We start from the raw sequence: 12,585 nt of genomic DNA, 5'->3' as shown, positions 1-12,585 counted from the left end.
TGACCACGTGGCTCTACTGAATCCGCGCCTGCTCTACAAACTGTAAAATGTGTGCCTAAAGTAAATTAAATCCTTCACATAATCACAAAAGCTCGTAATTCAATTAAATGTCATTTTCAAATACAATTTTTTTTTTTTGTAATTGAAAATGTTTCACAACCAGAAATTTGACCAGCGACCTTATAGCGACATCTACCGATTATTTTTTTAGTTTTTTATGCTAGAAAGGTGTCGCACGAAGCTTGTTAAACGAATAAACGAAACCGCTCTTTAAATACAACGCCGCTTCGAAAATCGCGACTATTTTTAGGAATAAAATACGAATGGTCATGTATATATAGCAGGAGGTACACTTGGCTTCGCCACTGGTTCGCTTGTATTAGTTAGACATTCATTAGACCTGACGGATTTTATTCGAGTAATGTTCCTACGTCAATTGCTAATTAATGATATTATTTTGGTTCAAACCGTATATCGAACTGAAAAGTGTTAAGAGTTAAGACCTCCCACGTATATAACGTAACTCAAATTCAACTGACATCCGTCCAAATTCGAGTTACAGTGGAGTTTTTAGATCAAATTACAGGCGGACTTTCAAGTTCGTGTATTACCAGCAGATATACGTTAGTTAAGTAGCATAGCAGTTTAATTAATGATGTAGTATCAGTTGGTTTCAAAAGACTCTAACAAATTGACTGAGTCACGGGAGCACACAATCAGACCTTTTTAAATCAAATATATCAGTGGAATTATTTGTAATGCCATAGTATTAAGACAAACGATATAATAAATCCAAATATGCAGTAATATCTACGACGGAGTAAGACCCAGAAACGTCGGAACAATACCTAAAATCATCAGAATAAGACCTAAATGGCCCTAAATAGCACCTATAACTGTAGCCTGTAGGCACGGTGTATGGAACGACGACCGGCTTAGCATCGGTTGTGTTGGTATCAACGTTTGGGTGTGCGTGTGCCTCGTTTGACTGGTGCGTAGAGGCGCACCAGTCTGCATTTTATGCGATCTCTGGGTAGAGAACCAAATTTCGTGGTGTGCAGGTGTGCAATTATGTTTTTCTGCACACCTTAGATTGGAAATTATACCAGAGCAGAATTTAGACTTTTTAAAATGGTTGGGGTTATAATTTTGGTTGTAATTGAAATTATTAGTTGAGCTAGTGATGAAGTTATGGGTGGTGTTAGATAAAGTGTTCTTTCTTCCTTATTCTAGCCTGTTAAATCTTAAGCTGATTGGTTTCGGTTTTATTCCTATTTACAGTTTATTCTAACTATTAGGTTTAGTCTTTATGAACTGTGTTTTATCACAATCTTGATGGTATTGTGGACTTGTAGTTTTAGGCTTATTGCCGAAGTCAGGATTTGTGTTGTGTTAAAATGGTAGATTTGCCAGATTAAATGTACCAACAAATTTACAAATGTTTCCTGCTGATAATGTAAAATGATAAATATTTGTTTTTACTTTACAGTTCCAACAGTTACAACAAAATAAAATGTTCAAAAGTGTTTTAGTTGTTCTGGTTGTTGTGTGTTTTTGTAAAACATCATCATCATCATTTGGTAAGTTTACCCAAAACATAATTCATAAAACATAATCATATGACACAAAAATCTCATTTTCTTGAACAAATGTATATTGAAAAATGTTTTTAGAAAAAAAAGTGTATGAAACTTTGTTGACAAAGATTATGGATGAAGATTGGGAGCAAAGCCAGAGATTGGCAAGGGTAACCTTTTTTTTGTTGTGTTTCTAAAAAGAGATTGACAAGGGTAACTAACTATTGTTTTTTATGTATTTGTAAAATAAGCATATTGTTTATTGTTTTCAGGATATTGATGAAACCAAGGCAGGGTCGGGTAAGCAACTGCTGTTCTTTTTGTTAATGATTGTCTTAAGAAACAGAATATTTTCTTGAATCATAGGATGTGATTTAAAATGTGAGAAATCTGAATCTACAAATTGTAAGCTGGTTGATTGTACCTGCAACTGTTCCTGTAATCCAGGATATAAGAAAACAATCAACAGTAGTGACCTGTGCGAAAGAAGTAACTATAATTTTAATTTCTGTACTTTTTTATTATACCGTAAGCAGTAGGCAGCCACAGAACTTAATAATGTTATATTTACAGCTAAGCAGTTTGGAGGCACTATTACATTTACTGAAACCACCTATGATGAAACACCATGGGCTAACACTGTATGTTGAAAAATGTATAACTTTTGTGCCTAAAGTAATGTGTTACAATAAACATATTTTTTAACGATTTTCAGATAAACTTGATATACAAGGGTGAAAATTATATTGAATGTGAAATATTAAATACATCTGGAAGTACCATAGTGGATTACATCTTGCACTACAAAAATGTTGCAAATGTCACTGTGGCAACAGTGAGAGAATCATTTTACGGAAAATGTGTAAGTGCTAGTGTTTGTTTGCATGATTGTATACGCGCCGGACATGTGCAAAGGGTTTTTTGACGCTTTTAATTTCTAACGGGGCATCAAAGCGCCATTAAAACTTTTCCTGAATTACCAGTTAGGCACAAGATCATTGAACACAAAACTATTTCTTTTAATTTTATTAAAGTGCAATTGTTTCTGTTTAATGCAGGGGTGTCCAACAAGCGGCACGCGTGATAGCTCGACTTAATAAAAAATGGCATGCAAGCCCCCAAAAAAACACTAAAATTGTTTTTTAGCCATTTATAAAAAAAAAATACAATTTGTTATACAGCCAATTGCCATTGTTTGTTCACAATATAAAACAAACATGGCAATCAGGACAACTAACTAGGACTTATTATAACATTATACTGTTTGGAGGCTAGCATTCACATAATCATATAGCTCGGTGGGAAGTTACAATAGTTAGCTCACCGACAGACACTTTGATGCAGTAATGCGCATTGCTACTACAGTGTTTCAAGTTATAAACATTCTTATTTTTGATGAAAAAGCGCTTTTATGATTAAAAAGAATTGGTTTGGTTACAAAACTATGGCACGGCAAGAAGTTATAAGATAAAAATTGGCACGCCGGCATGTTTAAGTTGGACACCCCTGGTTTAATGTTATGTTTTGCACATTTTGTCAAACTTTTTAGCCTAAAGGCACCGCAAACAACTCACACTATGCTAAATGGGTTGTTTTAGTCATAACGTGCAACAGCACATGAAATGTTAACATTTGTATAATTCTTTTCATTGATATAAATAACCTTGTGACTATACAGGACTGTTCAGGTGAGGGAGACTGTAGTATTGATGGAAAAACTATGAACAAAACGTCGTGTGAAACTATAACAAGTAAATGCAGATAGAAATTAAAATGCAATATATGATTAAATGATTTTTAACAAAAAATTAAAATATGATTTTTAAAGATGACACACTTCTATGTTCATCTCCTCAATATGTCAGTTACTGTGATGCAAACAATGCAAATTGTTTGGCAACTGATATTGGTTATGTTGAATGCCCCTGTATGGAGGATTATGAGCGCTTCAATGATACAACGTGCTACAGTACGTGTTCAGACAATGTTATTGTGAAAACAAAACTAAAAATAACCAATTAGCTGAATTCTAGTACATTTGGGTTTTTACTTTGCTTTCAGTGTATCTTTATATTCGTATGATGTTTTTAAATGCATGATATTTTAGAAACATTATTGACTAGTTCATTCTATTAGATAGGTGCTGCTACTAGCAACACACAGGAATAATTATATGAAGGTTGTGTTTTAAATCACATTATTTTTTTTCATTTTCATGTTAAAAATTTAATTTTTAGCTAAATTTATTTTTCTTTAGAACCAGTATGTATGAATGATACAGACTGCAACAACAATGGAAAATGTATGAAGCCGGAATTGGACACAGCCTATTGTGTTTGTGAAGCTCCTTATGGTGGTATCAATTGTGAAAAGAAAGGTTAATGACAGCAAATTAAAAATTATTCAATTTTTTTTTTTTTTTTTTGGTTTTTGTGGCACTGCAGATATGCAGATTGCCACTTTTTCCACTTGAGCATTTGGGTATGATGTATGCCATGTTGCGCCGTGACACTTATTTTTAGAAAGAAGTCTAAGGTCACATTAACAACATTTTCAGTGTTAATGGCCTCATATAAAAAAATGTTACATAAGATTATTATTTATAAAAAAAGTTTACCCTGAAATATGTATTATACTCAAAACACTTCTGCTCATTCTCCTCACTTACAGTATCTTAGTGCACGCAAACAGGAAAATGTCTTAGCATTTCGAAAGTATTTTTTTAGTTATGCCGCAGTACACCAAGAACGGTTGTATAGAACTCCTAATAAAAAGTTCTTTAAGATACATTTTAGGATGCCTAAAAATTTAATTTAAAAAAAAAAAATTTAAAAAAGATCAGATATTCGTCCATATACAGCTGCCATAACTTTTTTTAATAAACGGTAAATGAACGTAGTTTAGTTTATCAGTAAGGGTTGCCATTCAACAATTTGGGGCATTTTTTAACCTGCCTATAGCATTGGTATTATTCTTCTTCTTTTTAAAACAAAACTATTTTTTATTTTTATAGGTGGTGGTACTTGCACTAAACAACAAGACTGCAACCATCCATTTGGTTGGTGTGAAAAAGATACTTCCACTTGCACTTGTATGTGGGGATTTCAAGGGGCGCATTGTTATGAACGTAGGTTGTGATTATTTTCTAATAAACACCAGAAAACTACATAATGCTTTATTATTTAATTTCTGTTGAGATAACACTTTACGAATCTTAACCTTGGAAAACACAATATGAAGGTTTACAGTTTAATGTTGTGTGTCATTTTGAATAAATTATAATTTTTTAACTCTATTACAAATTGTCAAAAGTTTTATGTTTATATTGTGTTTTTGGTTAAGCCTAATCTGTTATCCTTGCGATAAACTTGATAACACCATGTTCTGCAAGATTTTTCCTGATAATTTTTAGTTAACTAATTTAACTGCAATAAAAAATATTTTTTGTCTATGCAGCATGGTTATTCACATTGACTGTGGTTGCATCTGGATGTACCTTGATCATTATAATCCTTCTTAACGTGGCAATCTGCTGCAGTCGAAAGAAGAGCAAAAAAGAGTTGACGACGAAGGCCGAACCAATGGACGATTTAACAGTAAGTCGTACTCATGGTTTTGTCTTAGCTAGCGTTCTTTGTGTGCTATTCGGAAATTCAAACGACAAAGATATTCATTTATTACACTCCTAATAAAAATTAGAAATACTCACATAACTGCTTTATTTTGTTGGTTGGTTACACCATTTTACCAACGCTAAATTAACGAAAAATAACAACGCTAAATAACACTTTACACTAAATACAGTATAGTCGTGACTCGGTGCATCAATTTGTGAATATTGTTAGCTTCGATGTAGTACTCTTACGATTTCAAATTTGCTAGGACCCAGGAGTATTATTTTTGTCCAACGTCTTCTTTCACTTTTGAAGTGATTGATTTACTTGAGGTTTTGCGGCAAAAAGACAAACAAAAAATGTCGGTTGCCCTCGTCAAACGTGACGCGGCCAAAGTTCGCGGCAGACGGCGAAACTTTGGTATCGCTCGGAAACTTTGAATGTGTCAGATGGCAAATCGTGAACTACCGTTAATACAGCCAGCGACAATTTATCTATTTTTGTATAAATTTAAAGAAGTGAAAATCATACTATCGATTTAAAAGAAAGACAACAATTCGTGAACTTGCCAGTGTTAACATAAATTAAATCGTGAACATTAGTTCAATTTTAATTTTTCCACCCCGTAATAATAAGTTTTTTCATTTATACGACTGATTAAATTTTTTTTTCTGAAATGTTATATTTTGGTAGTTTAGTTTTTGTAACAAAATACTTCCTAACTTCTAATGTCGCTTGGTATTTTGCCACGATTTTTTTCACAAAGTGAAAAATTATTGTTAAATAAAACTAAAGGGGATACTAACAACTTGCTGCCAATTTTTTAGCAGAGTTGTTGTTTTGTAAACATCTATCCATTATAATATCGTATTTCTAAGATCAGAAGAAGAGCTACACTTTTTAATATTTTAGCCAACTTTGATACGGCATCAAAACCTAAAGACAAACATGCTATCGGTGTTGTTTGTACCAAAGCCTTAAATCACCGTTTTTCAATCAGAACCCGTTCACGGACTTCCAGCCCGGCATCATGCGAGCCAAGGTTCCCGGAAGAAGCATCTACAGCAACCTTTCCGACCCGATGCCGAAACCGGCGAATGGAAATGGCGTGGCGACCAGCTCGTTTAACGTTAGTATGGGAATGACGGGTATTTTGTGATTGTTTCGATCGTTCTACAGGTTAATTTTGGCAAAAAAGTGTGGCGGTCCGATCCCAAATTGCAACAGGGAACGTGACGTTGTTTTGCACAATGTGCGAAAAAATGTGCACGCGAAAATGTGCAAAAAACAATGCCTTCAAAAATGCACGCACTTTTTCAGAATGTGCGCACATTTTTGAATTAAAGTTGGACTTAGAGTTAGAGTTGTTTTCATTTAAAAATGTGCGCACATTGTGAAAAAAAAATGTTCGCATCCCCATCTCTCGAATCAAGTGTAAACTGAAACTTGAGAAGGTCATGTTTAACATGCAATCGGACCATAACTTTCGTTACCGTTGGAATTTATAAATATTTTATATTCTGATAAATTAACCTGCCTATAGGTTGATAAATGTAATCCTGGTTGGCCGAATGATTTCGGCAAGCCTTACGGCATCATGTGAACATGATTTTATCGCGTATTGGCTGATAGCCCCAGTATTCCTGAGTGTTGCTGCCAGGGTGGCTATTTTTGTTTACTGAAATAGAGCCGTGCACCATTTTGTGCATTTTTCACGTTGCTTCTGCGCCGTTCTTGGTTTGTCCGCTAAACTGCTATACGACCCAATAACAGGACGAGAAAAGCAGGCCGACCACTTTTAAATTGGCCATATACATTGGCATTGTGTGATGTCGAATGTTTGCTCGCTGTGGGACAAAAGGTCGACGGCGGTAAATATTTGAGATCGTTTAAACGCTGGAATTCTTTGGTAAATGTTACATCACGAGTTTTTCGGTTCGGCTATCGCTTTAAAAATGCTGGAGGTAACGCAGCGGGGAAGAAGCTTTGTACTTGTACATAATAGTTCGACTTTCTAGTTAGTGTACGACGTACAAGGTATTGTGGATAAAAAAATATGCCTCACTTGTCGCGTCTTTGTTTAACTATGTACTTTAATGTATTAAATATATTTTAAGAAAACCGTTTTTGCTGCAGGGTCAACACGAGCGATCCGAAATCGGTTCGCAAAATGGCCATGTCAATTCCGCTTACACTAACTCCAACTACGGCTACGCTTCCATAGACAAGGTAACTCATTTACCGGTATTGTGTTTTAGGATCTATAGTGCGTATATAGCCTAACTTGTTTACAAGGTTTTAAAGCACGTTTAATGCTCGCACAATAGATTTGACGCTAATCCATAAAATTAAAATTCGTTTCATGTTCTTGCTTTTTATAATGCACAGTGCGATGTAAAACGAATTCCAGGCACTAGTAAAAGTGTAAACTCGCCGCACAAACTCGTTAAAAGAAATTTCGTTTTATTTCCGATGAACAAAATCAACGCTGACGTTTGCATCGCATGTCTGTTTCACGTCTACTTTGCTCAACCCCAACTTGTCAGTTGCGATCGTCAACGCTATTTTTAATATATAGTTCTCCATCGTTAAACCCCCAAAGTCAATAAAACACTGCTAAATGTTAGGCAGGCACCTGCCAACGTTACAAAACAACAACCCTTTATGAAAAATGCTTTTTGCTGAAACGTTTTACGAAGATTAACGGAAGGGAACTCTTCGTACAGTGTTGATCAAGAAAAATTTCATAATTAGTTTCTCTCATTTAATATATTCGATTTGGTGTAGTATAGACCCGAACAGTTGGTTTTGGTAATTAGGGCCAATCGGATTATTTTTTAGGTTTAAATTTTTCAGTGCACATGGCTAGTGCCTTAAAGGCAACTCGCTTGCATTTTTTAGTGTATTTCCTCGAATGCTCTGTGATAAATGTTTATTTGTTGGAACGCAAATAATGCTTTTCACATCGTGATTTTATGTAAAGGCATTTTGCTTTTTGTTTAAAAACTAGTCGACTACTTAGCGAGTAATTGCGAGATACACGTTACACGATCGAGTCGGGTGGGTTTAGAAGTCACTTATCCCAAATAGGCACATTTAAAATAAATACGGGTTTGTTGTACACAACTTTGTCGTAGTCGCAATCTCATAACGAAGTAAGCATTGTGTGAAATAAAGTAAAGGGTAAAGGGAAGTGTCTGTATTACATTGACTAAAAGTACTATCGGATACCCAATGCCGATAACGATTTTTGATATACCTGAGATACAGTAATAACTTTATTAAATATAACATATGATACAAATTACATTCAGTTTATTTACCTATTCAATTATACAAGTCTTTTTTGTACATTAAATTTCCATGATGTGCAACACAGTTAACCAAACATTATGTTAAACCAGTAAGCCTTTAACATTAAAGCCAATGCCAATTCAGAAGTTCCTAAATTGGGAAATTTGTTTATTTTAAAGAAACCGCTACATATTATTTTCATCGTAAATATAGACAAGCATTTCAATCCCAATTTAACGATGCTGATAGATCGGTAGGAGTGAAATATCAACCGATATTATCGATAAATCGATATATGTCTGTAATAGGTAATAATATAATAAAATATAAATAGTAGCAATATTTTAGTATTTATCGGCCCAAACCTGATTTTACCCGGGGAAAAAATGGCGGGATGCTATAACCACAGTGTTCAGTGAAGGCCACTGTAAATATCATATCAGACCCCCGAGTTCTTGTCAGCGTCGGTATGCTAATTTAAAAGCCACTTTGACACAGACGAGAAAGCAGAGCGGCTACGGAGGCTCGCCCAACCGCAACAGCTCTGCCAGCTACGGGTCGCCTAAACGAGGCAGTAACGACTACTTTTAAAAACGTCAAAAGGCCGTCCCTTGTTCGCCGAACACTCCACAGCCCGGACTCGACATATGACGACCGCGGACAAACGCAGTCCGACTGGTTTATCCCCCTTGTGTGTGTGATGAATTGTGTATTGTGCGTTCGCTTAACTGTTGTGCCTTATCTCCGAATCTCAGCGTGTGTTAAAAGCCACTTGAGCCTTTATATTCACCTTGGAAACCCGGCCGAGCGAAGCCAGGCCTGTCCTTGCCCTCTCTCAAGGTCATCGTTACCGCGTGTTCGGTCGCCTTTTCTCGTGTGATTGATTTTTTGTATTTGCGCCGTTTCGGTCAGCACACTTTCGAGGCGCTTATCCGAATTCTTACCCGTTCAGAATCGCGCAAATCCTGTATTTATTTAATCGATGGGATTGTACCCTCCCACAGTTGAAGCGTCGTGTTACTGTTCGCGCTTTTATTTTTCGCATTTTTAGATAATAATTCATATTGTAGTTGTGTTTTTGTAGCCACTTCACCAACCAATCATGAGGCCAATTTGCGTACTGTGATTTAGAGTTACATTGTGATTAATGTTTAGTCGATTTTTCGCTACGGTTCTTCAATTTTTTAGTCTACTTTTTTGCGTACTATGACGACGGTTGTTGCTGGTATTTCAAAACTCGTTCCATGTTTTTTGTATAGTTTGCTGTTAAGTGTATTTTAAATTTCTAAACTTTTTGCGTGATTTTTTGTATCAGCTAGCAATATATTTTTTTTTGCTGAAATAAGAATTTTCAAATTGTTATACGCTCAAACGTAAATATGTTCTTTGTTCGTTATATAGTTATTGTCCGATTTAACTGGTTAACACGAAAAATCGAAGTAATTGTGGCGTGCTGTGCCATCCCCTTTTTCTGCCTAAAAGGAATGTTTAGCCACGGCAGTTAGGTTTACAAAACGTTGGATGTAAATGGTGCTTGTAGTGCACAAGTGTCTTGACACAGCCGTCGACTTAAACGCTCTTCTGTATACGACCTAACCAGCCAAATTGCTAGGCCACGCGAGCCATTTTTAGTCGAGTTTTAACTGCGTTTTTGTTAAGTGTAAAACCGGACAACGAAAATGCGCAAGTCACATATTAGTGGCTTTACGATCTGGAATTTTGGACGAGACCCCTTGTTCGACCGACGCGAGTGGCGTTTGTCTAACGACGCTCTTCGACAAAACAAACAGTCAAACACCGTATCGAGCGCATTCTCCACACGCCCATTGTGACGGAACAATGGACGTTAACCCGTACCGGTTCTTTAACACGTACGGCGCCTTATAGCTGCTTTTTGTAATTGACGACCTAGCGCGCTTGGAGCTCACAAAAAGTCCCGGACGTTTGTTTGCGATCTCAAACACAAGGTGAAAAACCCCGGATCCGGATCTAATTTTTAGCTTTTTGAATAATGGTATATTTTATGCATATATACATTTCCACCAGCCTGTTAAAACATAACCTTAGGTTTGCTCTACCAGTTCTAACAACAGCAATCGCACAGGAAACAATAACAGTTTGAAAGACTTCCTGATTTGTAAAAAGCTTGTCTGTGTTTAGTTGGTGCTTCGGATTTTTTTTTCGCCATCGTTTGTCATTTTATAATCTTTTCACGTTGGTGCGCGGGTAGCCCCATTTTTCGTTTATTTCCTATTTTCGGAATTTTGCAATCACTGTACTTAACGTAGATTGAATATCGTTTGATTTTAATTTATAGCCAGCCAAAGTAACTTATGCCGCCCTCTCTAATCGTTGGTGCCAAAATAATTTATATATCCGTTCGCTTTCATATCGTATCGTTACAATGTAATATCGTCGCCACACATTTGTTCTCATATATTTTCTTAGCTTGGCGCAAAGCTTGGCGATATGCCGCAAGTAGCCCTTCTTGCACTTGGAAATTAATCACAGTATAGTAGTGGTGCTTCTTCACTCGCTTGTATCTTATATAGTGTATCACGTAGCCGTCCATACTGTTTTGCTTAATTACAGCTTCACCGTAACAGAAATGATTAGGTTTATCCGTGGAACGCGGCCGAGTTTTTTTCTAAAAATGATAGTTTGTAAATTTATACGGTTTTTACGTGTTTACTTTCATAACGCCGAAGCCCTTTCGTACAACCAATCCAAGTGGCAATATGCGTGTCGCACGGACTAATAATTCTTTGTCTACTTTGAACGTTTATTATTTTATTATTTCTGTTCGGTGTCATATAATTTTTGTAGATCTGCCGATTAGTTTTCATTTTTTCCATTACTCGTTTTCGCACTTTATCATCACCAATCAACGACACTTAATTTTGCACGTTCCTTATTATAATATTAACAAAGTTACTGAAAAAATCACGCGTTATGTGTCACGAGTACGAAGGTGAAAATAGTTTTGCTTTGTTTTCGGGGTTTAATAGCGTAAGTGTAGAATGCCATAATTTGGTTCCTGTCAGGGCGTTTGCTTATTTGTGATCGAATTGCTGTAAACTTGCGTTTCGCAATACACACAGTAAACCTTACCTAATAATAGCACAGTACCATTAAACCACCGTTAGGAGTAAAGTCCTCGAGAGTTCACAAAATTACCTAATAAAAAAACATACGAATGATTGTCCATCCCAACTTGCAACATATCACGAGCGGAGTTTTCGTTATAGCCTTGTAGCGACACACATAAAAATCCCTTTGTAGCGACACACATAAAAATCCAATAAGCAGGCACTGCGTGGTACCAGACTTTGTCAGTGGGTCGAGTCACGCGAATCGGCGAACAGCAAACATACCAGAGCCAAGAAAAGAGTGATGGCACACACAACAAACCCAACTTTTGTACACTTTTCGCTGATACGACTGCCTGCTGTGCGTCACAATTTAATCATTAACCGAAACTATGTGGTAAAGGCTTGGTTTTTCAGTTGGGCGTTTTTCATTAGGACAAGCTAAACCAGGCGAATCCCAAATCGACTGCATCAAGAACAAACAAGTTACGTGACTAAAAACCAAATAAACGAACACGAGACAGTTTGCGTGACAAGTGAATAACAGAGCAGTTGCATGACAAAACTTCCATAAATAAATGTTCAGTGTTGCAATGCCAACATAATGGTGTCCGGAACGCCTATAAACAGTCTATCATGTATAACAGTGTTTCTTTCACTAACTTAAATACCGGTCGTCCCAAAGATTGCGAGACCCTTAAAGTATAAATTGTAATTTTAAAATGACTCAGACAGTCGCAGGGCAAGGTAAAATGTCGAGAATCCAAATAGAATAAATAATTAATACCAAGTAATAAATATATAAGAGCTGATATTTAAAACATTGTATATAGCACATTAAATTTACACATTTCAAAGTAAACTCATTTAATTACCCCTAAACTTTGGACTAAACCGAATATTTGTATATATGTTACTTATTGTGCTTAAAAATAAAAATTACCTCGCAAGCAAGTCAACCGAAACTAGGACGAAATATCCCCCTGATCATAAACGACCAAGAGTTCGTTT

The 12,585-nt window shown here is 36.0% G+C and overlaps 1 protein-coding gene across 1 annotated transcript; it reads left to right on the top strand.

The window, feature by feature from the left end:
- Positions 1 to 5,031: 5,031 nt before the first annotated feature.
- Positions 5,032 to 11,405, top strand: LOC146147857 (uncharacterized). Its single transcript, XM_083387428.1, has 4 exons — positions 5,032 to 5,173; positions 6,192 to 6,320; positions 7,328 to 7,420; positions 8,984 to 11,405. The coding sequence occupies exons 1-4, from the start codon at positions 5,159 to 5,161 to the stop codon at positions 9,074 to 9,076; spliced, it is 330 nt and encodes a 109-aa protein (XP_083243554.1). The 5' UTR covers positions 5,032 to 5,158; the 3' UTR covers positions 9,077 to 11,405.
- The last annotated feature ends 1,180 nt before the right edge of the window (positions 11,406 to 12,585 follow it).

Source organism: Ascidiella aspersa, chromosome 4 (genome assembly GCF_963924565.1).
Source record: "Ascidiella aspersa chromosome 4, kaAscAspe10.2, whole genome shotgun sequence".
NCBI lineage: Eukaryota > Metazoa > Chordata > Ascidiacea > Phlebobranchia > Ascidiidae > Ascidiella > Ascidiella aspersa.
This window is presented reverse-complemented; position numbering and strand designations above follow the sequence as displayed.